Below are 23,100 nucleotides of genomic sequence, written 5' to 3'. Positions count from 1 at the left end.
GCTGTATGTGGCTCACGAGCTGCAGTTTGCCGACCACTGGTGTATTTTAAGGGCTAAAGATTCCTCTCAGGTTTAGCTGCAAACAGACCCTCTCCCCTGTGGATGCTGAGCCCACCATGCCCACCCTATAGACTTGATGCCTTGGACTTCTGCTTACTATGTAGACCCCAGGCTGTTCTTGTCCCAAACAATGGGAAGGATGGGTCCACAGAATATTCCCAATTACTGCTTCCTCTGGTATGGAGTTGTTTGATCTCACTCCTTGATGAATGTCCAAGGTCACGTGTCCCGTGACCATTGTTCCCACTTTGTATGAAAGAAGTCTGTTTCTTTCCCAAAGAGGCTCAGCAGAAACTGAATGTGGGTCCATTTGTCCACTGCCCCTGGCTCCTCCAGCTTCCTGAGCAGCTGTAGGATCTCATAGCTTGTGGGCACCCACTGGTAGGCAATCTGCTGCTGTAGAAGCTGGTGAAGTCAGCTGGGCTGCATTCAAGGCCCTCTGGAGGCTAGGGTTTAGTCTGGCTCCCACTGCCTTCTTAAAAAGTTGAAGACTGGGTTCGAACCCCAGTGGAGTTAAAGCCTCCCCTCCCTCTCCCAGCCCAGGTCCTGATCCCGGGTGCTGAGCAAGGCTATGGCCCCATCCCTGTCCCTCCTCTGGGGGTAACTGCATGCATAGCTGAGTCTTATCTCTTGAGTCCTTCATTTGGTCATGGGTGACATGTCTAACTCTACTCACTGTCAATCTCTATGTTGAAATGCACCATCAATTGGTCATAAATGAAGACTTTTTCTTATGGTTCTAGACCCGTGGTCAGCAAACTGTGGCTCACGAGCCACATGCGGCTCTTTGGCCCCTTGAGTGTGGCTCTTCCTAAGCCTTAGGAGTAACCTAATTAAGTTAATAACAATGTACCTACCTATATAGTTTAAGTTTAAAAAATCTGGCTCTCAAAAGAAATTTCAATTGTACTGTTGATATTTGGCTCTGTTGACTAATGAGTTTGCCGACCACTGTTTTAGACCATGATCTTTGTCTTTAGTTCAAACCTTCTTTTTACTCTCTTAGCTTGAGAGCTGGGGGTAGGGTTGTTGGGGGGTGGGGGCAGGCAAGGGAGTCTGAATGAGACCCGAGGCTCTGGTCTGTGACTGCCATTCAGATGAATGTAACTGAATAAACTGAATGGAGCTGGAAAGTAACCTTGATGGAGAGCTTCCCCTGTTCCAGACAATGTACTGGGCCCCGTAGGAAGACCGGGAGGTGAATATGACATGATTCAAGCTCAGAGAAACCCCACACCCACATCCAGACCCAGGGCAAGGCTCTGACAAGGACTTACAGTTGGTGGGCGCTGCAGTTGTAGAACTTGAACTCGGTGCTGACAAATATCTTCCCTGTCTCCTTGGATCTCAGCTGCAGTTCTAGCCCAAACCAGTCTGGAAAAATAAAGGACAAAAGATGGAGGTGACAACCTGCGGGCCCAGTGGAGACCCTGGGGGTAAATCATTCCGCTATCTCAGGGCTCGCGGGGCACAGGTGGTAGATAGCACCTGCCTGAGTCATCTCTTCAGAGTCCCTTTCATCCTGCTGAGAGCCAGGCAGCCCACACCTGGCTTACGGAGGAAGTCATCAGTCACAACCCACAGAGCCCAGCCTTTGGTCTGGCAAGTTCAGCGACTGAAACACTTTGAGAAGGATTAAGCCAGAACCCCTCAAGCCTCCAGTTCTGTGGAGAGAACCCCACTGGAAACCACCGGCTAAAGCCACAGCCATTCCAAGAAGGGAAGGGAAGTCTAGAAAAATGCTTTGCACACCAATGCAGCCTTAACTCAAATGGGAGCAAGGGATTTCCTTCTTCCTCAGTTTCTCTTTGGGGCATGTCACTTTGCTCTCAAACTCGTTATATAGCCCATTTGGGTGTTGGGCACAAGGAGACTTGGTCAGGCAACTTCTGTGCCGGTACTTGCCACCTGGTTCCCTGCGTGCTCTAACCCTGATCCCCCTCGGAGGGCAGGCCCTACCATGTGACTCTCATGGCAGACACTTCTTACCTTGATCCAATGGGATGACAGGAACATCCTTAGGCCCAGGTGAGATGCAGATGACTTTGGTCCCGGACACCTGTCCCTCCACCTCTGTCAGGTTTCCGAAGGCACATTTGATGCCCGCAGACAGATCTGGAGCATCATTCACAACCAGGCTGAGCTGTGGGAGGAGCAAAGAGGCTCAGAAGCAAAGAGCTGATGCCCTTGGAAGAGCCCCAGGGGCATGGAGACCTGGCCCTAGTCCTGGCCCTGCCATTGCCGCCGCCTCACTAATCTCCCCTGACTTCATCTGTAAGAAAGGATGCTGATGTCGGTGATCTGGCTTTGACATTGAACAATTACAGCAGCGCTGCCAGGGTCAATGGTCTTTATTAATGTTATTATGAATTACTGGGGTGGGGTGCCCTCGGGGGAAAGGTACCCAAATCCATCTCAGACACAGCTAATTTTGACATGAAGCCACGCAAGCTTGAAAGCGAGTCATGAGCTGAGCCCTTCACAAGCTGTAGCCTTGGCTCCCCGGAGAGTAAGTGTCACCAAACTGGAGGTTCCCAGGAGCTCACCAGGTTGGTGAGAGACAGCCAGCTCCTCACCCTGGCTGTCCTTCGGGGTTCAGGGGCTGCTTATCAATGGGGTGAACGTGTTCAAGTTTCTGTTTATCTGTCCCTCTTGGGCTCTGGTCTGCTGACAGCTCCCCTGGAGGGGCAGTCACTTCCCAGGGTTCAGAGAGGATGAGAGAAAGCAGGGAATGGGTGCCAGTGGCATGGATGATGTCAGCTGTTACCTGGAACAGCTTCCAGAGACCTAGGCCAGTGGTAGCCAGCCTTTTCCAGTGTGAACACCCTCCTGGGAATGGTAAAAACGTCCCCAACTGCCCGATTGCCAGAAGAATCTGCTGCCTGAGAAACCACTTAATGGCAAGATGCTGTGCTGAATTCAGTGCACTTGGAAGTGAGCTTGTACTCAATGACCACAATAACACCTCTAAGTGGTATTTAAAACAATATGTGAGAAATGAGACCGGCTCCCTCTGGCAGTGGCAGGTGCCCATAAGGGGTCACAGTGACATACATCAGCCCTGTGGCCTCCGTGTTGGGAGCCGTGAGGTCGACGAGCCTCCCTGTGTCTTCCTACGGGCACCTGGCGGGATTTAGCAGCAGTGGGCTTCGCAGTCACAGTGGGTGTCCCCTCGCCTTCCCATACATTTGCTTGCCGCTGAATCCCTGCCCCAGTTTCGTTTCCATGGGGCCCGGAGACTTAGGTACAAACTCCGCTATTTGTTCCCTCAGCTCCCTGGGAGCCGAAACCTCCCCGTGGGGATGAATGAACGGGAATCTTGGAAGGTTCATTAACTAATTAACATTCGTGAATGCTCATAAAACTTCAGAATGAAATAATTGTGCAGGGCCCGAGGACATGAGATATTTGGGGTTGCACTGGTTAAGGGCTATTGTCTTCTCTTTAATATTCTCTTTGAAGCACACACACACACTGTGAATTAAGTCTGTCTCTGTTCCTCTCTCTCACACACACGCACACACACACACAAATGCAACTCTCAGGTTTCTGTGAGAGGCTGTATGGGTGGAGGATTATAAATACAGCATCTACCAAAGAATGCGTTATCTGCTATCGGATTGCAGGATGTTGTAGATGTTGGCTGCTAAATGCAAAATCGAGGTTTACAAAACAGATCAATGGATAATGAATTTGCAAGGAGTATGCAGGATGACTGTGCCCTTTACAAAAGCAGTTGCCGCGGGTTTTCTATAAATACAGTTCCCGTGGAGCATGTAAAGCACGATCCATTTACAGCTTCCTGCGCGAGTGTTAAAGGAACCCGCCCACACGCGTGTGTGCCTCGTGTCCCCCTGTCCTCCTGGGTGACTTACCTGCCGGCTGTGCTCAGACACTGAGATGCTGCTGGGACGCACCTCGAGGCTCATGCACTGGCTGATGCTGGCAGCAAATCGATTGGGTTCCCAGGCCCGTTGGCACTTGTCCCTGCGGGAGCACCTGCCACAGACACAGATTCGCAAGAGGTCAGGCCTGCGGGAACCCTCTGTTGGGCTCCATTGTCCCCTAGGCGTAAGCAAGAGGGGTTTGCTGCTCTGAGGCCTGTGGCTGGTCCCCTCATTACCACTTTCTCTCATCCCAGAGGCTTGGGTGCCTCCCAGATGGTCTCTATTGCAGTGAAAGGCAGGCTAGGAGGAAGTGGGATTAACTCTCAGAATGAGAGATTCGGTTTAGACACAAAGCATAGCTCTAGTCAGCATCTTTAGAGGTTTCTCAATGAGCCAGGGAGGGGAGGTGGGGACCATGAGTGCACAGGAGGCTAAGAACATAAACTCTGGGGCCAGGCGAACTGGGTTCTAATCCAGATCGATTGCACGCTGGCTGTGGCCCTTTGGGCAAATTATTTAATCTCTCTGTGCCTCAGTTTCCCCAAGTGTAAAATGTTGACCTTATCTCGTAGGGTTGTGGTAAGGATTACATGAGTTATTGCTTAGAAATGGCCTCCTGGCCCCTGTAATAATATCAATAATGACTATTACTATTCTTCTCCGGGGATATCTGAAAGTCTGCCCAGGGTCTTAGCTGTGTGGGACAACATACATGTGATCTTGTGGCTGGGTGAATGGCTTTCTGAAGGCAGGGGCCGTGTTTTATTCACTGAGATACTCTACCTGTCACGCGGCACATTTTAAATAGATGTGTGTGGTGTGAAATAATGCCTGGAGACAGGGAGACAGACGAGGAGTCACAGGCAGGGCTGCCTCTGTCAGAATACTGTGTGGCTGTTTCCCGACAACTTTATCTCTGGCTCCCGGCGCCTCGGCCCACGGTGGCAGGTGGGCACCGTGGCGTCTCCACACAGGGGCATGTGGTTGCCACTTATGTCACACGGAAACACGCTGGTGCTTCCCCAAACTAATAGCCAGGGGACACAGCAGGGACAGTACCAGATTCCCCACTGCAGGGGGTGGTGGTGGTGGGGGGGGAGGCGGAGCAGTGATTCCCACGGAACTCCTCCGCCCTTCCCCCTCTTCCTTTCCAGGCACATAATGGATCTAAATATGAATGCTGTCACAGAAAAGAATTATGGAGGTTTAAGTGAATCCTTAAGATAGCTCTAAAGTGAGCTCTTGACTGGAGCCTTTATCTCATTGACTCGCTGAAATGGCTCTTTTTTATCATACTATTTATGGCACCAGCCCTAACAGAGATAAATAGCCCGGAGACAATAACACACTCGCAAGAGCAAGGCACACAGAAGAGACAGGAAGGTTGCGAATCCCCTGGGACCCAGAGCTTCTTGAGCAATCTCCCTCAGCCCTCTGCCTCCGCTGAAGTCCAGCGTGTGGGTCCGCGGGCTGAGCTGGGCCCTTCTCCTCCTTCCCTCCCCCAGGCAGGCTGGTGGTGGCCTGTGGGAAGGGTGGCAGGATGGGCTGGTGAAGAAGAGAGAAGAAAGCTCTGGGTATGACCAGGAAAAAGCTTGCTCCCTGCCTACTCTTGGCAGGCAGAGTGGCTGGAAGGAGAGGTGTGCCCTGGCAGATAGCAGGGCGTCTCTGAGGACAGGTAAGCAGTTCGGAGGGCAGAGGAGATCTGAGACTATGATGATGTGGCTCAGTCATTCTAGAAGCCACATCTGGCCTGGAGGGTGACAGGGGTGGGCCGGAGCCACCAGGAGGCTCCGGCATTGCCGACAGGTTTGTGGGCACACCTACAAGTTGAGGAATGTGGATGTCCTCGCTGCTGAATGGATGGCAATCCTCCGTCCATAGCTTTGGTGTGTTCTACCTGGGAGAAGTGATGCTGGCAGGAGCTGGTGGCCAAGGCAGGGGCAGCAGGGAGTGAGTGGTACAGTTGGACATGCCCACTGCCCAGTGAGAGGGCAGGTACCCGGGACACGCTGCGTGGCTGTCGGGTTCTTTGGAGGGAGAACTCCTCTGGAGGAGAGAGCCCACTGGGCAGGTCAGCCTCATAGAAGGGAACCCAATTTTAGGCACCTTTGCCATTCCTGGGCCACAACAGGAATGTCACCAGCCATCTTCATCCCTTGCCTGCCCTTAATGGGGACTCCATGTCCGCGTTCCAGTGCAAGCATTTTTATGCAAAACTTTTTTTTTTGCAAACCCAAGCGGGGAACCCAGTATTTGTGGGCTCAGATCCAGTCCAGATTTTGCATCTGCGAGGCGCCTGTTTCCCTCTCTCCCTCCGTAGCCCTCCCAACACCTGCTGCAGAGGCTGGGAGCCAAGAGCTATTGTGCGGCCCCTGAACTCTGGCCCCCGCCTCCGCCTCCGCCCCAAACCCAAACCCGGCACATTTCATAGAGATGCTTTGCTGGCTGGCACAGAGCCACGGAGTTTCCAACTCCGCTGGGGAACAGAATTCCTAGTCAGCGCCTGCCTTTCAGGGTTTCACCCTTTTCTCTCCCTCTGCGGCTCTTCAAATTCAGAAATTTAAGTGTAACTTTGCATTTCTATGGAGCTGGCATTCAATGGCTGGTGTGTGTGTCTGTGTAACTAAATTGGGATATGTGGCCAGTAGGAGTGGGAGGCAGACTTCTTGGAATCCTGAAATAATGAGGCCAGAAGGGTGCCCCTGAGTTCAGGGCCCATAGGCATTATTTTGATTTGTGCAGCCTATTCTGGGCTTCCTCGTTTCCAGAGCGTTTATTATTTCATTTAATCCTCACAATTCACCTGTGAGGTAGGCACTGTCCCTATTGAGCGGCAGGGGCCCAGAGGAGTCAGTGGACCACCCTGGGCCCACAGCAGCTCCGTGGAGTCCAAAGTCCCGACTCTACTGCCCAGCCATCTGCACACTCGCAACAGGAGACACCTGCTCAGGCTGCCCCAGAAGGTTCCAGAAGGTTCTCAGGAAACCTAGAGATTCTATAGCTTCCCACTCGAGATTTTCCTAAACCATTACCCTTTCCGTACTGAGGAGGTACAGACTGAGAGCGGCGGGGAGGGCAGGCTTTTCAAGTGCAATGAAAGAGCCCGGCCAGCATGTCTCAGGGGTTGAGCATTGACTCTATGAACCAGGAGGTCGTGGTTTGATTCCCCACCAGGCATGCCTGGGTTGCAGGCTCGATCCCCAGTAGGGGGCATGCAGGAGGCAGCCGATCAATGATTGTCTCGCATCATTGTTGTTTCTCTCTCTCTCCCTCTGCCTTCCCCTCTGAAATCAATAATAAATATATATGTATAGATATTAAAGTGCAATGAAAGACAGAGAGGCAAAGGCGTTGCGTGGGAGGAGGCCCCCCATGACCTGTCTTCCTCTTGCTGCTCCCGGCACAGCAGAGGAAAAGCCCTCCCTCCCTGCAAACCGCTGTCACATCCCTCGTCGACACTCCCAGGAAAGTACCTGGTCTCGTGCATTCCCGGCCCTTTCTCAGAACAGTCCCCAACTTACATGTTGTGCAGGGCACACCAGCCACAGTGAGGGTCCCCCGAGCTCAGGCACTCCCCACAAGTCGTGTACTGCTCACAGGATTCCACGGGGACCCTGGTGATCTGGTGGAGAGAGGAGAGATCATGGTTAGATCCGGTAGCGCCGCCTCGCCGATGTGCGTTCAGACGCGTCTACAATCTCCCCACACTTGCACCGTCACCGCCCCTAAAGGGGAGACACTGGGGGGCATTTTGGCGGCCTCCATGTTCTCATCTGTTGGCCTGGCACAGGTAGGAGGCACAGCTAAGCCGACTGCGGTTCTCAGGTGGCAGGTCCAGGCTTCCTGCCTTCCCAGCAATGAAGCAAAAACCTCAGTGTCCTTCTGCCCGCACTACAGTCCTCGCGAGAGCTGGGCTTGCTCCTGCCAAGCGCTGAAAGCGGTTAACTCTGTGAAAAGGCTATCGCGTGCCTCCAACTCGTCTCTGAAGAGCTTTCAGCTGGGCTTGGGCTGAGACATCCTGCCTGCACAGAACACACTTGAAAAGGGAGAGGAGGAGAAACTTTTCCTATCAAATAATATTCATCATGTGGCACAGTCTCTTTACAGCCGACCAAACATACCACCTGGATCCAATTATCCCCATTCTCTGATGTCTGAATTCCGTTTCTTTAGTAAATGTCCCAGCATCTGAAAAGTCTGGCTAAATGGGAACATCCACAGAGAGGGAGCTGCCTTTCTGGGGAAAGTGGGGGTTTTCAGATCAAGCTTCCCACGTCCTCCCTCCCCCACCTCCAACCCCCCAAGACTGCAGCCCCTGCCAACTCCTCCTGGCATCCCAGTTGTGTCCTGCCGGGCTTGAGCTGGGCCTGTTTGGACATTACTCACCCCTCCATGCCCAGCGTGTGCAACATTAAGGCTGGGCAGGCGGGGCAGGGGGTTGAAGTTTTCCAGTTGATACGTCCTAGGTATCTGTTGCTGGCTGGGGCAGGAGGCCGCGGGGCCGCAGAAACATCTACTAGTAATGGGCTGGGAAAAGCTCCTCATTTGTTAGGGCGTAGAGGTCCCCCACCTACTGGATGTGTGAGCTCAAGTGAAAACACAACCTCTGGTCCAGCAGCACAGTGTTCCACCTCTGGCAGGGGCAAAGGAGCTGATGGAGATGCCTTACAGCATCCTCCCGAGAGGCTGGGAGGGAGCCTGACGCTGCTCTTGCAGCAGATGTTCAATAGATGTCACTGTATGGAGGCTCGGACGCTACGCTCGAGAGAAACAACAGCAAACTGGACACAGATCCTGCCCCGCAGGGCCCACGGTCCAGTGGGAGTTGGAAATGACAAACCAAGTTGCTCTCCACTGTGCCTGGGAGGGGTGGGGGGCCTGGTTAATTAAAAAAGGGGTACCCAGTACAACCTGCCGGGAGGAAGGATGGAAAGGCGAGTGGGGAAAAATGGGCCTAGAACAGTGGTCGGCAGACTGCGGCTCTCGAGCCACATGCGGCTCTTTGGCCCCTTGAGTGTGGCCACGAAGTTTCAATCGCACTGTATGTGCGCGCCCGCACGTGGTATTTTGTGGAAGAGCCACACTCAAGGGGCCACAGTTTGCCGACCACTGGCCTAGAAGGGCATTCCAAGCTGAAAGACCATCACCCACATAAGTAATCAAGCTCAGTATGCACACGTGTAGGGTGCGCCCTGGATGGGCGGGGCGGAGATGAGGCGGGTGGGATGTAAGCAAGGGCCCAATGACCAAGGGCGCCAGCCTCAGGAGCCTTCCTTTTGCTCTGTTGCCCCCTCCCCCCTATGCTTACAAATAACACTTAAGATTCTCTATTTCAAGGCCTTCCTGGTAGTGAGTGACATGATCCGCTTTAAACTTCCCTAACCTTCCATTAATCACAAAAATAGAAAATGCAAGAAGGAGAAATGGACAATCCTGCAGTTTGATTTTTAAAAATTCATCCTTTAAGTGGAGGCTGGGGGATAGCTGGTTTGAAACAGCTCATGCGGAAGAGACCTGAGGGTTTGCGTCGACTCTATGCCCAACACGACCTGACACGGTGATGGAATAGCTGGAGGGGCTAATTTGCTCACGGGCTGCAGAAACAGGCACAATGTCAAGACTGAGAGAGGCCGCCCCACACCAGGGGCTCCCCGCTCAGGTCTTTGCACCCTCCTCCCGCCCCCACGAGGGGTGTTGCTCAACCAAGGATCCTTCCCAGAGGGAGGTCACAATGGGGTGGACCCGGATGTAGTATCGCAAGTACAGTGGATGCACTTGGCCTGTTTATTTGGCTCAAAAGAGACGAATCTCAGGTTGGCCATGGAGACTGTTTTTCAATGTGTGAAGGGCAGCAGTGTGGCTGCAATAAGACTCAGGTGAAAAGTGTTAGGAAAGCTCAACAGAAGAAAGGCAAGGCTGTGCAATAATGCACCGGACCTCCCTTCCGGAGGAGCGCCCCCCAGTGGGATGTGTAAGCAGTTAAAGTGACCTGTGTTGTCGGGCGGGGGGCCAGCTGTGAAGGGATTCCTGCCCTCCGAGGGGGCTGATCTAGTCCTTCCACTTCTGCCACTCGGGATTCGGTTTCTCACTGTTTACCTAACTCTGCCCTGACACTGGTTATGCTTTTTGTCCTGTATAACTTGTACAATTAAAAGCTAACATCCAGCCATCGCCACCAGCCATGGATATCACATTGCTTTAAGCGCAGTGGTTCTCAACCTTCCTCATGCCACGGCCCTTTAATGCAGTTCCTCATGTTGTAGTGACCCCCAATTTCATTGTTACAAATTGAACATAATTAAAACATAGTGATTAATCACAAAAACAACATGTAATTATATATGTGTTTTCCGATGGTCTTAGGCGACCCCTGTGAAAGGGTCCTTCGACCTCCAAAGGGGTCGCGACCCACAGGTTGAGAACCGCTGCTTTAAGGAGTAACCCTTGACCTCTGACTCCAGGCCTGCGATTCCTACCAGGAGCACCTTTCTGACAGGTGCTTGCCATACACTGTCCTAGTGTGCCTCTCCGGGCCTGGGACTCAGCCCTTGGGGATATTTGTGACCCCGGCCGCCCGCTGGGCTTCCGCCTGGCCCCCTCCCACCCACCCTCCCAGGCCTGAGAGCAGCAGCCCAGTGCCCGGCCTTCCTTTCTTGGGTTTCGGGTTCCATGTGAGTGATGTCTGCATCTGGCTGGAAATTAAAACAACTGTCTGCATTGCATTCGGCCCGTCTGTCAAAACACAGCCCGGCTCTCAGCAGCTGGGCAAGGGGGCCCTGAATGGGAGCAGTGTCTCCATCAACAAAGCCCACTTTCACGCCAAGTGCCACGGAGATAGTGAGAACCCTGTTCTTCTCCAAACATGAAACCAATAGCACAACTATTTTTCCTGTTTCCTGGGCCCTCCTGGTGGGAATTTTTTTTTTTTTTTTAATGCACTGAGTTGAAGAGCAAAGCGAAACAGGAAACTTATTGGGGTGAGGGGGCGGTTCTAAAACGTGAATGTCTCTCTCCTCAAAGATCTAACAGCCACATACAAACCAGGCACAGGGAGGAGGAGACCTTCAGAGTCAGATGTTCGTTACCATGGGCTCCCTGTCTTTGCTATATTCTCGGGCCGTGACAGTCATTCATCACTCAGCAGCCAATATTCATTGATCATGTCCTACATACAGGCCGGCACCAAGCACTTCAGGGGACTAAAAACAGCAGCAGCATTAAAACACAGCCATCATCTTCGAGTTGCAAAGTGACCTGTGTTCTAACAGAGGTGCGGAAAGAAGGCCGAGGGAATTCAGAGCAAAGAGAAAATACATCTGCATCGGCAGTGTCCAATGTGACAGCCACTCGCCCATGTGGCCGTGAGCATCCGGAAGGTGGCCAGTCCTGACTGAGATGTGCCAGACACTCACAGGACACACTGGCATTTGAAGATGTCTTACGGAAAAAAAAGAATGTAAAATACCACATTAATGATTTTTATCGACATGTTGAAAAGAAAAATTTAGTAAATACTAGGCTAAATAAAATTAATTTTAATTTCAGCTGCTGCTTCTCACTTTTTAAAAATATGTCTGCCAGCCCTAGCCAGTTTGGCTCAGTGGCTATAGCGTCGGCCTGCAGACTGAAGGGTTCTGGGTTCGATTCCGATCAAGGGCACATGCCTGGGTTGTGGGCTTGATCCTCAGTGTGGGGTGTGCAGGAGGCAGCTAATCAATGATTCCCTTTTATCGTTGATGTTTCTATCCCTCTCTCCCTCTCCCTTCTTCTCGGACATCAATAAAAATACATTAAAAAATAATTTAAAATATGTCTGCCAGCAAAGTTAAAATTACACACGTGGCTTACATTTTGCTCGCCTTTTAGTTCTATGGGATAGCCCTGGACTAGATCAGAATCCCAAGAAGGTGTCATGAGGGACACGGCACGTGTGTGGGTTGTGAAGGGTGAACGATGTTTGTCCAGATGAAGCGGGTTCCAGGTGGAAAGAACTGCCTGAGCAGGCATAGGAGAGCAGAGTATCCTCAGAAAACCTGGCGTGAGGGCCAGGGAGCAATGGCTACACATTGGGAAGGACAGAGAAGACCACAAAGCTGGAATATATAGAGTCCTTGGTCAAAAGAATGTCCTTCAAAAAGAGGTGGCCTTGCCTGGCTGGTGTGGCTCAGTGGTTGAACGTTGACCTATGAACCAGGAGGTCACGGTTCCATTCTTGGTCAGGACACATGTAGGGTTGCAGGCTCAATCCCCAGTAGGGGGCGTGCAGGAGGCTGCCGATCAATGATGATCTCTCTCACCATTGATGTTTCTATCTTTCTCTCCTTCTCCCTTTCTCTCTGAAATATATATATATATATTTAAAAGAGGTGGCCTTGTGGTTCTTAAGGACCAATGGCTCTCAAGGCATGGGTCTCAGACCAGTACCCTTGGCATTAACTTGTGCCTTATGAGACAGAAAAGCCAGAGTTCACTGGACCAGAAACTTTGGAATGGTCCCAAAACATTCTCACAGCTTTCCAGCTGATGCCTATGAACGCTAAAGTTGGAGAACCACTGATAGAGACCATCTCACATCTTGGGGAGACCTTGTCGAATGTTAGGGCTCTGGAGCCAGGAAGAAATGGAATGAAACTCTGCCGTGGGGCTCCGTAAGGAACTGGACTGATTTGGGGGTGGGGGGTGAGTGAGGGTACTCTTAGGATTGCTTTATGTCCAGGAAGGAAGAAGTGGTTTTAATAACTCTGAGTCTATGGAGGCCCTAAAGGACCAAGTTCAAGTCTCCAGGGTCAGGGGGGCACTTCACTCTGCACCCCCGGGGACAGGTGGGTACTTGCTCTACTAGGACCTGGCGGGGTGCGGTAGGGTGGGATGCGATGGGTGGGAGTTGTCTCTGGAAGCTCTAGGAGGGAAGAGTTTCAGGTGGCCTCTGTCAGGGCTGACTCAGAGCTTAATGGGACACTCTAGGAGGCTTTAATGAGTGTTTGTTTATGATGATTGCGTTTTAATTATGCCTGCGTCTCCCCACCCTTTTCACGGAGCGCTGGGATCTGAGGGTGGCTGGGTCCCACATAGCCCTTAATGAGTGTGGTGATGAGAAGCCCAGGGTCGGAGGGCACCCTTCTCCTGCCCCTCCACCGCCTTCTCCCCGGGACCACGGGCCTGCGTCAGACTTGATTCCACCCTCACACTCCGCATTCTTCTCTGCTTGATCTTATGTCTTGTAATTATGCCTCTAATGAATATAACTGTCCTATTAAGTCATTTACTTAAGAAATAGTCTTCATTAAAGGTGACTCATACTGTGCTCTTGGCTGCTCTAGCTCCAGGCCCCCCATCTCTGGTACCTTCCTTGGCTGGATTCAGGGGAGCTGGACGTCTATGTGGGAAGGGCTGGCTCAGCAGGGCTTTGCAGAGTTTGAGGAAGTTCCTCCCGATTCTCTCCTTTCAGCAAATTTGGGTCGCCAAGGGGGTGTCAGGCCCCGCACAGTGAGGGACATGATACAGGACTGTTACTGGCGGTGGGGACCAGTCACTGGGGGGACTGCTGGAGCCAGCCTCATCCCTAGAGATCCCAAAGAGCTGGCAGACCTGCGGGTGTGGGCCACCCAGGGTGAGGGCAGACGTGGCTCTGGGCCCTGGAGTCACTACCTTCCTGGGCAGAGGCCCTGAGCACTCCCTGCCTGTAGGTGCAAACCCATCGCTCTGCTCTTCGGAGAGGCGTTCCCACGGTGGAGGGAGGAACAGGAGCCCTTCGCTGAGTGCACTGGGGGCAGCGAATCCGAGCTCCACCTCTGCCCCTGAGCGGACACCTGCAAGGAGCCACTTGCAGGACCTGGAGGGCTCTGCCGCAGAAACACTGGGGTTGAACGCGGAACAACACGTAGGACCCTGACCGTGGATGGGCCCCGGGTCCCACACAGTCCTTAAACGTTTACTGAGCATCTGGGCTGTGTCAAGCTCTCTGCGAGGCATTGGGCTGCATCCTCTGCCCTCCTGGAGCCCGTGGTGCGATTGAGGATGAAACCAAGGAGACAGGGCCTCTCACTGCGGTGGGACAGATGCCACCAGAGAGGTACAATCAGGAGACGTTGTGGATGAAAGGACAGAGTGGGGGTTCGCCCCAGGGGGTTTTGGTACAAACACTTGGTGTTCAAGAGGCCAGCGGGATTCCTTTGTAATCCTGCAAGGGGGCCAAGAGGGAGGAGTGAGGGAGAGCTGTCCCCCCAGGCTGGAGGGGCCCCTGGGGCACTGAGCATTTAATCCTTCCCTCCGCTTCCCTGGAATCTGCTCCCCCTGCCAGATAGTACACCTGTCCCCACACGTGTCCCCTGCTTCCTGACACCAGGAAACAAACAGAGGCCTTCTCAGTGCCGAGACCAGGTGGCCGGGGTGTGAGGTGACACACACCGCCTCGTTGGAGCATGCAGTTGGCCTGATCCGCAGCCCCCTGGTCCCAGGGCCCTGGGCACAGCGCACAGCAGCTGAAACACAACTGGCCGGCCTCCCTCTCCTTCCTCTGTACCTTCCCGCAGCCCCTGCCTGCCAGCCCAAGCTCTCTCCCTTGGAGTGTGTAGGTCTCGGACCCACTGTCTCCCTTTCACCCAGTCCGACCTGTTTTCAGGAAAAGATCTGAAGCTCATTTACAGCCTGGGCTGAGGCCCGGGCTGGTGTGTGGACCAAGGTCCAGCACACAACCACAACACCTGGAGGGGGTTTAGCATCTGCAGGCACCTTCACACACCTGCCTCTCAGGTCTGCACAGCTCCCTAGGAAGGAAGGGAGGCGAGGTCTCCTCCTGCTCCATTTGCACCAGCAGGAGGCAGGCGCATAGGGCTGGCTCGACCCTAGGCATGGCCTTGCTGTGGGCAGAGAAGTGGCCAGGAGGACAGCCCTCCATCGCCCCAGATGTGACATGCTTTGAGGCGCCTTTTGGAGGGCGAGGAGGGAGAGAAGGTTCAGGGGTCAGTTCCAGGAGCAGGAAGCGAGGAGCAGCCTGAGGGCAGGGGAGGCTTTTTGTCTCTGACTCCACCGCTCTCAGCGCTGCAGCCCTTAGTTGAGGGGCTGGATGGGTGGGTGGATCTCTCTGCACAGGCTCCCCCAAATCTCTGCAACAGGTGCCAGGAGCACTGGGAGGCCCAGGGCTTAGGTCTCTGTCCTTCCCTTTGCACCAAATGGGGCAGGGGGCAGAGTCCTCACCGGGAGACGGACATGAGCAGATGGGCAATCAGGGAGGCCTAGCCTGGCCCCCTGCTCTGGCCAATTTCTCTCAAGCACCACAGCTATAAAGTGGACACCCCGGGGGTGGGCCAGGCTCGCCGGGCTCCTGACAGGCCTCCAGTGATATCCCCGTTGGCTCAGCAGGTCCCACGGAAAAATACCCATCCTCTCTCCTGTCCTTAAAGGGGAAGGAGCCCATTGTCTATGGCTGCCTGCAGCAGCATCTCAATCTCAGTCTCCCCTGCTGAGTGGGAGGGGGGCGGGGTATTGAGGCAGCAAGGGGATCTCCTCCTCCTGGGGGTCGAGGAAGGGAGAGATGGGGACTGAGGTCTTCAGCTGATGGCTGGCAGGTTCCTTGTTCAGTGCTGGGCAGTTGATGGAACTTGTTGAACAGGATGGAGCAGCAGAGATATTAATAATAATAATAATAATAATCATTTTTCTAGCACTTACTGCACGCCTATTTTATCTCATTTGATCCCTATACCAACCTTGCAGGGGAAGCAATATTAGGCCCACGTATTAGAAAACTGAGTCTCAGGTTGAGTAACCTGCCCAAGGTCACCCGCCTCCTGGGCGTCAGAAACAAACTTAGTTCAGGTTTGTCCGACTCCCAGGCTCAGGGGTGATGTGGAGACAGAGGCATCACTAGAGGGCAGGCCCCTCTCCTGGGGCTGCCCCGAGGGCTGGCTCTCAGGTCACCTTGCTTCCTCCTGGACATGGGGTGCCTTCCATGTACCTTCCCTGTGGTCCCTCAGGCATGAGCTGAGGCTGTTGACAGTGCAATTCCATCCCCCACCACTGCATGCCACTTAGCTTTCTTACTCTTCTCTGCTCCCTAACCACACTCAGCGGGTGGATCCTGAGCAGGGCAACAGAGGGGAACCAGAGGGGAAGAGGGAGGGAGGTCGGGGAGGGTGGGAGATCCCTGCTGGGTGGTTTTCAGCCGCCAGGACCAGCACAGTAAGGGAAGTGGCTCTCAGCAGGTTGCACGTTTCCGTCCAGAGCCCCCCAGGAACGCCAGGGCGACTCAGTGAGGGCAGTGAAGGTGGCAGGGGTGTTTTGTCCCGGTTTTGCCAGCTGTTAGCTGTGTGGCCTGGCTGAGCCAGTTAACCTCAAGCCTCCATTTCCTCATCTTTCCAGTGAAAACAGCAATGCCAGTCTCACCCATCTCACCTGCTCATCAGGGAGGACCCTGGAGCTCACATCTTCAGCCTCGGTCTCGTCTACGAATCAGCTTCCCAGTAATTAATGTGAAGAACTCACTATGGTTGTGTCCCCAGTGTTAGATCCAGTTCTTTAAAAATCAATAGTCATCTGTGAGATCCCCGTAAGCCCTCATAAACACAGCCCAGCCCCCTGCTGTCCCCTGAGCTGTGACAATCACATCACCAAGGTCATCAGGGAAAAGGAGACATGAACGCCCAGAAAGCCCATGGGAGGTTCTGGAGGCTGTGACTGCAGCTAAAGCAACAGGCAACCTTCTGGTCAGAAGATGACCCTGGGCGTCTCCCCGGAACTCCCGACTCTCTGGAGACCTGAGGGGGGACTGGAGTTCAGAGAGAAAATCTATTTTTAATGACCTGGGGAGAAGAGTGGAGTGGCCGAGTACTTCAGAGTAATTAAAGCCATCTATCACTCAGAGAAGTGGAATCCGAAGTTGTTGAACTTTTCAATGACATTTTCTCCCTCCTCATTCATAAAACCCAGCAGAGGGTCACGCAGGAGTCAAAGGGGAGAGGGTGACGGGGAAAGACATGTCTGGCCCCAAAGAGTGGAATTTTATCTTTGTGGTAAGTGCTAGGGGAGCGGCCGCTCTTGAATCTTTTTTTTTTTTTAATTATTTTTACATTTTTCTTTTTCTTTTTTAGGTGAAGGCCAAATTTTATTCTGGTTGAGAAGGTGAACTTTGAAAGAGTCCGTCCTCGGTTTCAAATCCAACTCCTATGTGTAACGGCTGTACAACATTAAGTTCTCAGACCTCCTAGACCAGCCGCGGGCAAACTACAGCCTGCGGGCCGGCCCGTTTGAAATGAATAAAACTAAAAAAAAAAAAAAAAAAAAAAAAAAAGATCGTACCCTTTTATGTAATGATGTTTACTTTGAATTTATATTAGTTCACACAAACACTCCATCCATGCTTTTGTTCCGGCCCTCCGGTCCAGTTTAAGAACCCATTGTGGCCCTCGAGTCAAAAAGTTTGCCCACCCCTGTCCTAGACGGTCAGTTTCCTTCTTTGTGAAGTGGTGACAATAATGATATCAACGTCACAAGGTTGTTTTGAGGTTTAAGTGACATCTGTGCACCAAGCGCCTTGCACACAGTTGGTGCTCAATAGTGGTCGCTATCATGTTCAGTCTCTACAGACAGCCCCCACTGAAGGTGGCGTGTGTGTACAAGGAAGCGGTGAGGGCTCCTGCCCAGGCTCTGCACCCAGGGGTCGGTGACCTTGAGCCGGCCACCGAGGCTCTTTGGGCCGAGGCGGCCGCTGTATCTTGTGGGGAGAATTGTATCTGCCCTTTGCATGGAGAGCAGCACAGCCCCTCGCACTATTGTCCTCATGGATGACATGATCCCTTCTAAAGGCCTGAAGTGCACCGACACTCGGGCTCCCTGCTGCAACGTCCACCTAAGCTTCGTCTCCTAAGGAAGAAGGGGGAACTTGGGTATGGAAAACATACAGAGAGGAGAGGAAACCCAACGGGCCAAGCAGATATCCCCAATACCATGCTGTGTTCTCCCAGGCAGGACTCCTGGGCCAGAAGTTAGGAGTACGGCCCTTTCTACTAGTCCTGGGTTTTGGAAGGATCGACGAAGCAGCAGAGATGCTAATACTATGTTGTCTCCATGGCAACAGTGGATTTATTCGGTTAGGAAAAGCAGGTGGGGTAGGAAATGAGAGATGAGAAGGATTTGGGAAATAGGCCTTAAGAAATAACTAAAATAGATCTCTCATCTGGAAGCCAGATGCCCGGGATTAGCCAGGTCTCACAAAGCTCCCTATCGGGCTGACATCGACTCATCTGCTGCAGGAGGGAAAAGGGGTGACGGCAACGGGACGGAGTAACAAGTCAGTGACGCCCCTTTCCCCACCCATCCCCGTTCATTCACCTCACACTTCTGTTCAGTCAGGTGGTTCTAGTGAGGACCCTGGATGCAGAGACCACGTCTGCCCTTACCACACACAGCTTGATTTTACGTAAGAGCTGGGCATCTGGCTAATGGTCCTGGCCTTTGGGCCACACCCCATCAACTACTTCTGGCTCCTCTGCCTTCCAGTCACCAGGAGAGCAAGATGAGAGGGTTTGGAGCTCCAGTTGGTCCCACATTCTCGGTGAAGCATCTATGGTTCATGGGCTTAGCAAGGTGGGTTTTGGGTGTGAATCATCAGGGCCCAAGAGGAGGCTCGTCAGAGATCTGGGGGGAGCACACCTTTGCTGCGGTCTAGGAAGCAGCCAGGGGCTAACGTTAGTACTGTGTGAGGCGAGGACTCAGGAAATCCTTCTTTAAGAGGGAAAGTGGGGCCTGAGGACTCACTGCTTCTGAAGGGGAGAGATCCCCTTCAGAAGAGATCCCTCCCTTCGGCAGAGATCCTGGCATTGCCTGGTGCCCGCCTCCTGGTGCCCGACATCACCTCCGGTTCTGATGTTGGCACTCATGATTATTGATACAATCTCAGGGATTCTTTGTGTGTTACTTTTCTATCCTAAATGCCCTCCCTGAAATCTGCGTCTGAGGTTCGGAAGGAACCTCAAGTTGAAGTTCCCAGGTCACCTTGGTCTCGGGGGAGCAATCCTACCAAATGATGTATAAGATGGAATCGGATTTTGTCAAGCCCAACTACCCAGGCCCTTCTTTAGTACTCCTCCGTCAGCAGCTGTGTGCGTAAGAAAAAAACACAGCTGGCTCAGCCCTATCCATGGACTATCTGAAACGGTCCCTCCACCTCTCTGCCTACGCTGTCTGCCCTGTAAGTCTAAGTAGACAAGAAACGATTGGCATCTCATGCTGTAATCCAGAATTCCGGTTTCCAGTGGACCCCATGGAGCACATTTCTTCAACCATCTCACAACTTTCCTTTCTAACCATCTAAGACATGGCCATCTTGTCCTCGCTGCCATATTGGATCTGAAAATGTTCTGTCTTATTTCCTTAGTATGCCAAGTGGCTAGCACCTTTGGGAAGGACAGAGCCTTTTCTTGTCACTCACAGCTTCCTGGGACAAATTAGTAGATAAGTGGATGAGTGTGTGTATGTCTCTGTGTGTGTTTATCTTTCTGTGTGTGTGTGATACAGACAGAGAGAGAGAGAGAAAGAGAGAGAGAGAGAAAGAGAGAGAGAGAGAGAGAGAGAGAGAGAGAGAGAGAGAGAGAGAGAGATGGAGGATAAGAGTACACGTTAAATGTCTACGGCAAAAAAGGTCTCCTGCAGGTATATTTAAATTTCCCTCCTGAATAGAGCACGTGTATTCATTCATGCCATTCATTCATTCATTCATTCATTCATGCAGCCCTGGCAAGGTGGAGATGTGGAAGGCGGGAACCATGCTTTGCTGAATCCTGTGACACTGTGCTGCTTTCGGGAACCTGTACAGACAAGACCATCCCACTGAGGCAGCAATGACGACAGGGACACAGTGCTCTGTACTTGGGAACTAGTCGATATGGGTTGATTGGCCTGGCCTTATGGATCTACGTTCAGGTAGACGTCATTTATAACTGAGTAGACCTGCATCTGGTTAAAATACACTCAGTACTTATAATCTGTTCATTTGCTTCTTTATCATTCATGTACTCATTCATTAGTTCATTTAGGAATGCATCCTTCATTCACCAATTCATTTATTCAACAGACCCGGTGTCAGGTCTTGCACTGTGGTGGCACAAATACGAGTTAGCCCCGTTCTCACAGTCCCTCCAAAGAGCATACTCTCTGGTCGGAAAGCTAGAAAGTGAAAGATGTCACAGGAGGTTCTAAGCTGGGAGTGAGCACTTCTGGCTGAAGGAACCAGAACAGCGTCATCATTGGTGGCAACCTTGAAAGTGTGGTGATACTTTCATAGACAGGAATGGAAGAAGGACATTCTCTGAGGAGAGAAGGGCATCAGCAAAGAACACCCATGAGACATGCAGGGAGAATCCCAGTCATCGGACATGTATTAGAACAAGGCTGCTGATGAGGAAAATGATCTGAGGGAAGATCGTGCCAGGCCAGGGTCATGGACACAGAACAGGAAGAAGGGAAAGGAGAAGTTTTGCATTTCTTTTATGATGTGTCCCATGTCTGTCCCCGTCATTGTATTCCTTCGGCCTCCCTCTGACTTCCCAGCTGCAGGCCTGCATCCTCACCAGATGTGTTCTGCACATCTTCATTTTCCTTCCCAAAGGCGTAATGGGTGAGGGCAGGGGTCCTAGCGCCAGATGGCCTGGTGCCACATCCCAGCCCCTTGCTCATTACCTGTGTGGCCCTGGGCCCGTTATTCAGCTCTCAGCCTCAGTTGTTGACTTGTGACAGGGTGATAATAATAGCACACACTTATATAAGACCTAATATTTGCAGATGAGGAAGAAGCAGAGGCACAGGGAGTCTTAGTGAATTCACTTAAAGTCGCACAGCCAGTAAGTTGTCGAGTTGGGATTCGAACCCAGGCAGACTGCCTGCAGAAACCCACGCTCTGAACGCCTACACCAGTGGTCGGCAAACTCATTAGTCAACAGAGCCAAATATCAACAGTACGATTGAAATTTCTTTTGAGAGCCAAATTTTTTAAACTTAAACTATATAGGTAGGTACATTGTTATTAACTTAATTAGGGTGCTCCTAAGGCTTAGGAAGAGCCACACTCAAGGGGCCAAAGAGCTGCATGTGGCTCGCGAGCCGTAGTTTGCCGACCATGGGCCTACACCAAATTGCCTCTTAGCATGGGGATGGTCCAGGTTAGAAAACCCTTAGCCCAAGGCCTGACGTGTAGCCATTCCCTGTTATTAATAGAGTAAATATGTATGAAGCACCTGCTATATATTCTGCACAGGTAGGAAGTTCAAAAGATGACCAGACATGACTCTGATCCTGAAGTACTTAGAATATTGCCAGGAAGATGGACGAACCTCCAAACTGTAATGAAATATCAGCACTCTGACTGAGATGTGGGACAGCTAGTTAGCTCTAAGAGCAAAGAAGAAGGGCAAATCCGGGAAGGCTTCCAAGAGGCAGTGTGTTGTAATGACAGCTTCAGCTAAAACAATAACAATACAAAAAAAAAATCAAAACAACAAGAAAAACTGCCTCCTGAATGAAGTTTAGAGTCCAAACACCACAGCCTCATGTTTCAGCTTTTCCACCTCTGCTCCCCATTTCCACCCAGACTGACATTTCCACTCTAGGCTCTGTCTGTCAGCGTCAGCCCCCACCCCTGGCCGGCCGGTCTCCTCTCAGACTCTACACAGTCCTGCCTCCTTAACTTGCTCTCACATTCCTGCTCCTCAGACTGTCGACCCTCCCTCCCTGCTCATGGGCCCATCCCGGGGCCCTGCCCTCTCCACCCAGCTGCTGGGACCTCCCTCTGAATTTAGAATCAGACTCTGCCCAGGTGGCAGGACTCGAGTGAACTTTTAAACTCTCCTTAGCTCTCCCTCTTTTCAGGTGGCTGCGAGGACTCGGCTCTTTATTTCTTCAGATGAGCTATCCCTGTGTGTTCCCACCCCAGTTTCTTACACAAAATAGGTCTATAAACACCCACTGAGAAGCTAATCACACGTGCCCAGTGATCCAGGTTTTATTTTAAGCTCCTTAAGTAAATGTACTGAGCTCCGGGAAGGCTGGCTAGGTGTGGCTGAGGCCCCTGGCATTCTGCTGGGATCCATTAGGTGACGTGGAGGCTTTTATTTTTTAATGGACTCACTGTTTATACCCCAGCAGAGGCGCACGGTGTCAGGGAAAGGACACGACTGTTAAGGCAGAAGAACTTGGCTCGGCCTCGCCCTGTACTCATCTGCCCTGGGAAGCCACTTCAGCTCTCCGAGCCTCAGTCTCCACATGGGTAAATACTATTGCATGTCCAAGTTCAAGCATCTTCCCAGGCGCTGAGATACAACAAACGCTGCGTGCAGAAGCGCGTGGGCAGCCAGGCCCTCGACTTTCAGAGTTGATTCTCAGGACCCAGGCTTACCCTTCTTCTGTTCTTCATCCTGGGTCCCCTGACCCAGCTCACGGAAATAGAACGGTCCAGGAATAAAAAGACAGGATTTTGGGAGATGCTTGGGGGAAGGCCCTGGGGTGCTGTTGCCTAGCCACCCTTCAGTAGGGCCACCTCGAAAGCTTAAGGGGCATGCACTGGACTGGAGGGGACAGAGTGGACAGGGGAATCCAGAAAGCAGGACATCTAGAGGGCAGGTGGGTGAGCTCCCAGGAGGCAGAGTGAAGGCAGGACATGGGGAAGCCACAGAGCTCCCCACCCCTGTGACATGGCAGGAGAGGGCCGGGAAGTGCTTCAGGCGGGAGAGCTGGCCTGTCCAAGCGGCCCCTGGAGGTGGGGCTGGGGCCCTGCTGGGAACATCTGTGTGGAGGGACCGTCAGGGCTGAGGGGCGGGTGGCGGGACAGCAGGAGGCATCGCCCACCTGGTGGGAGCTGCAGCCGAGGCTGTCCAAGGGCCAGGAGGGACCCAGCCCCGAAAACCAGCGCCATCAGCCAGCTCTGAGAGCGAGAGCCTCTCTGTGACAATCCCAGTTCAAGCGGAAGGGGACAGTTAGGACAGATCCAGTCAGGGAAGAGAAGGGTGGAAAGGAGGGAAAATAGGCCTCCAACCCGCATGGCTGCAAGTGGGGAGTGCAGCTGCCCGAGGAGGGCTGGGCAGGGGGGAGGTCTGAGCTTCAGTCAAGTCTAAAGTTTCACTTCGGGGCGGGAGCGGGACTTGATGATTCTGAACTGAGATGAACC

General features: G+C 52.5%; 1 protein-coding gene across 1 annotated transcript in view; it reads right to left on the bottom strand.

Annotated features, from left to right (window-relative positions):
* Nucleotides 1–23,100, bottom strand: part of PLXNA2 (plexin A2) — a 210,138-nt gene that overhangs the window by 69,690 nt on the left and 117,348 nt on the right. The window contains exons 5-8 of the mRNA XM_081112157.1: nt 7,469–7,569; nt 3,936–4,059; nt 2,050–2,203; nt 1,338–1,434 (exon numbers count right to left, since the gene is read on the bottom strand). Of these exons, the coding sequence (XP_080968283.1) occupies nt 1,338–1,434; nt 2,050–2,203; nt 3,936–4,059; nt 7,469–7,569 (476 nt within the window). The remainder of the gene's footprint in view (nt 1–1,337; nt 1,435–2,049; nt 2,204–3,935; nt 4,060–7,468; nt 7,570–23,100) is intronic.

This window comes from Myotis nattereri (genome assembly GCF_964212035.1).
Source record: "Myotis nattereri genome assembly, chromosome: 18".
In the NCBI taxonomy this organism is placed as follows: domain Eukaryota; kingdom Metazoa; phylum Chordata; class Mammalia; order Chiroptera; family Vespertilionidae; genus Myotis; species Myotis nattereri.
The sequence above is the reverse complement of the archived record's forward strand: the minus strand, read 5'-3'. Positions and strand labels throughout refer to the sequence as shown.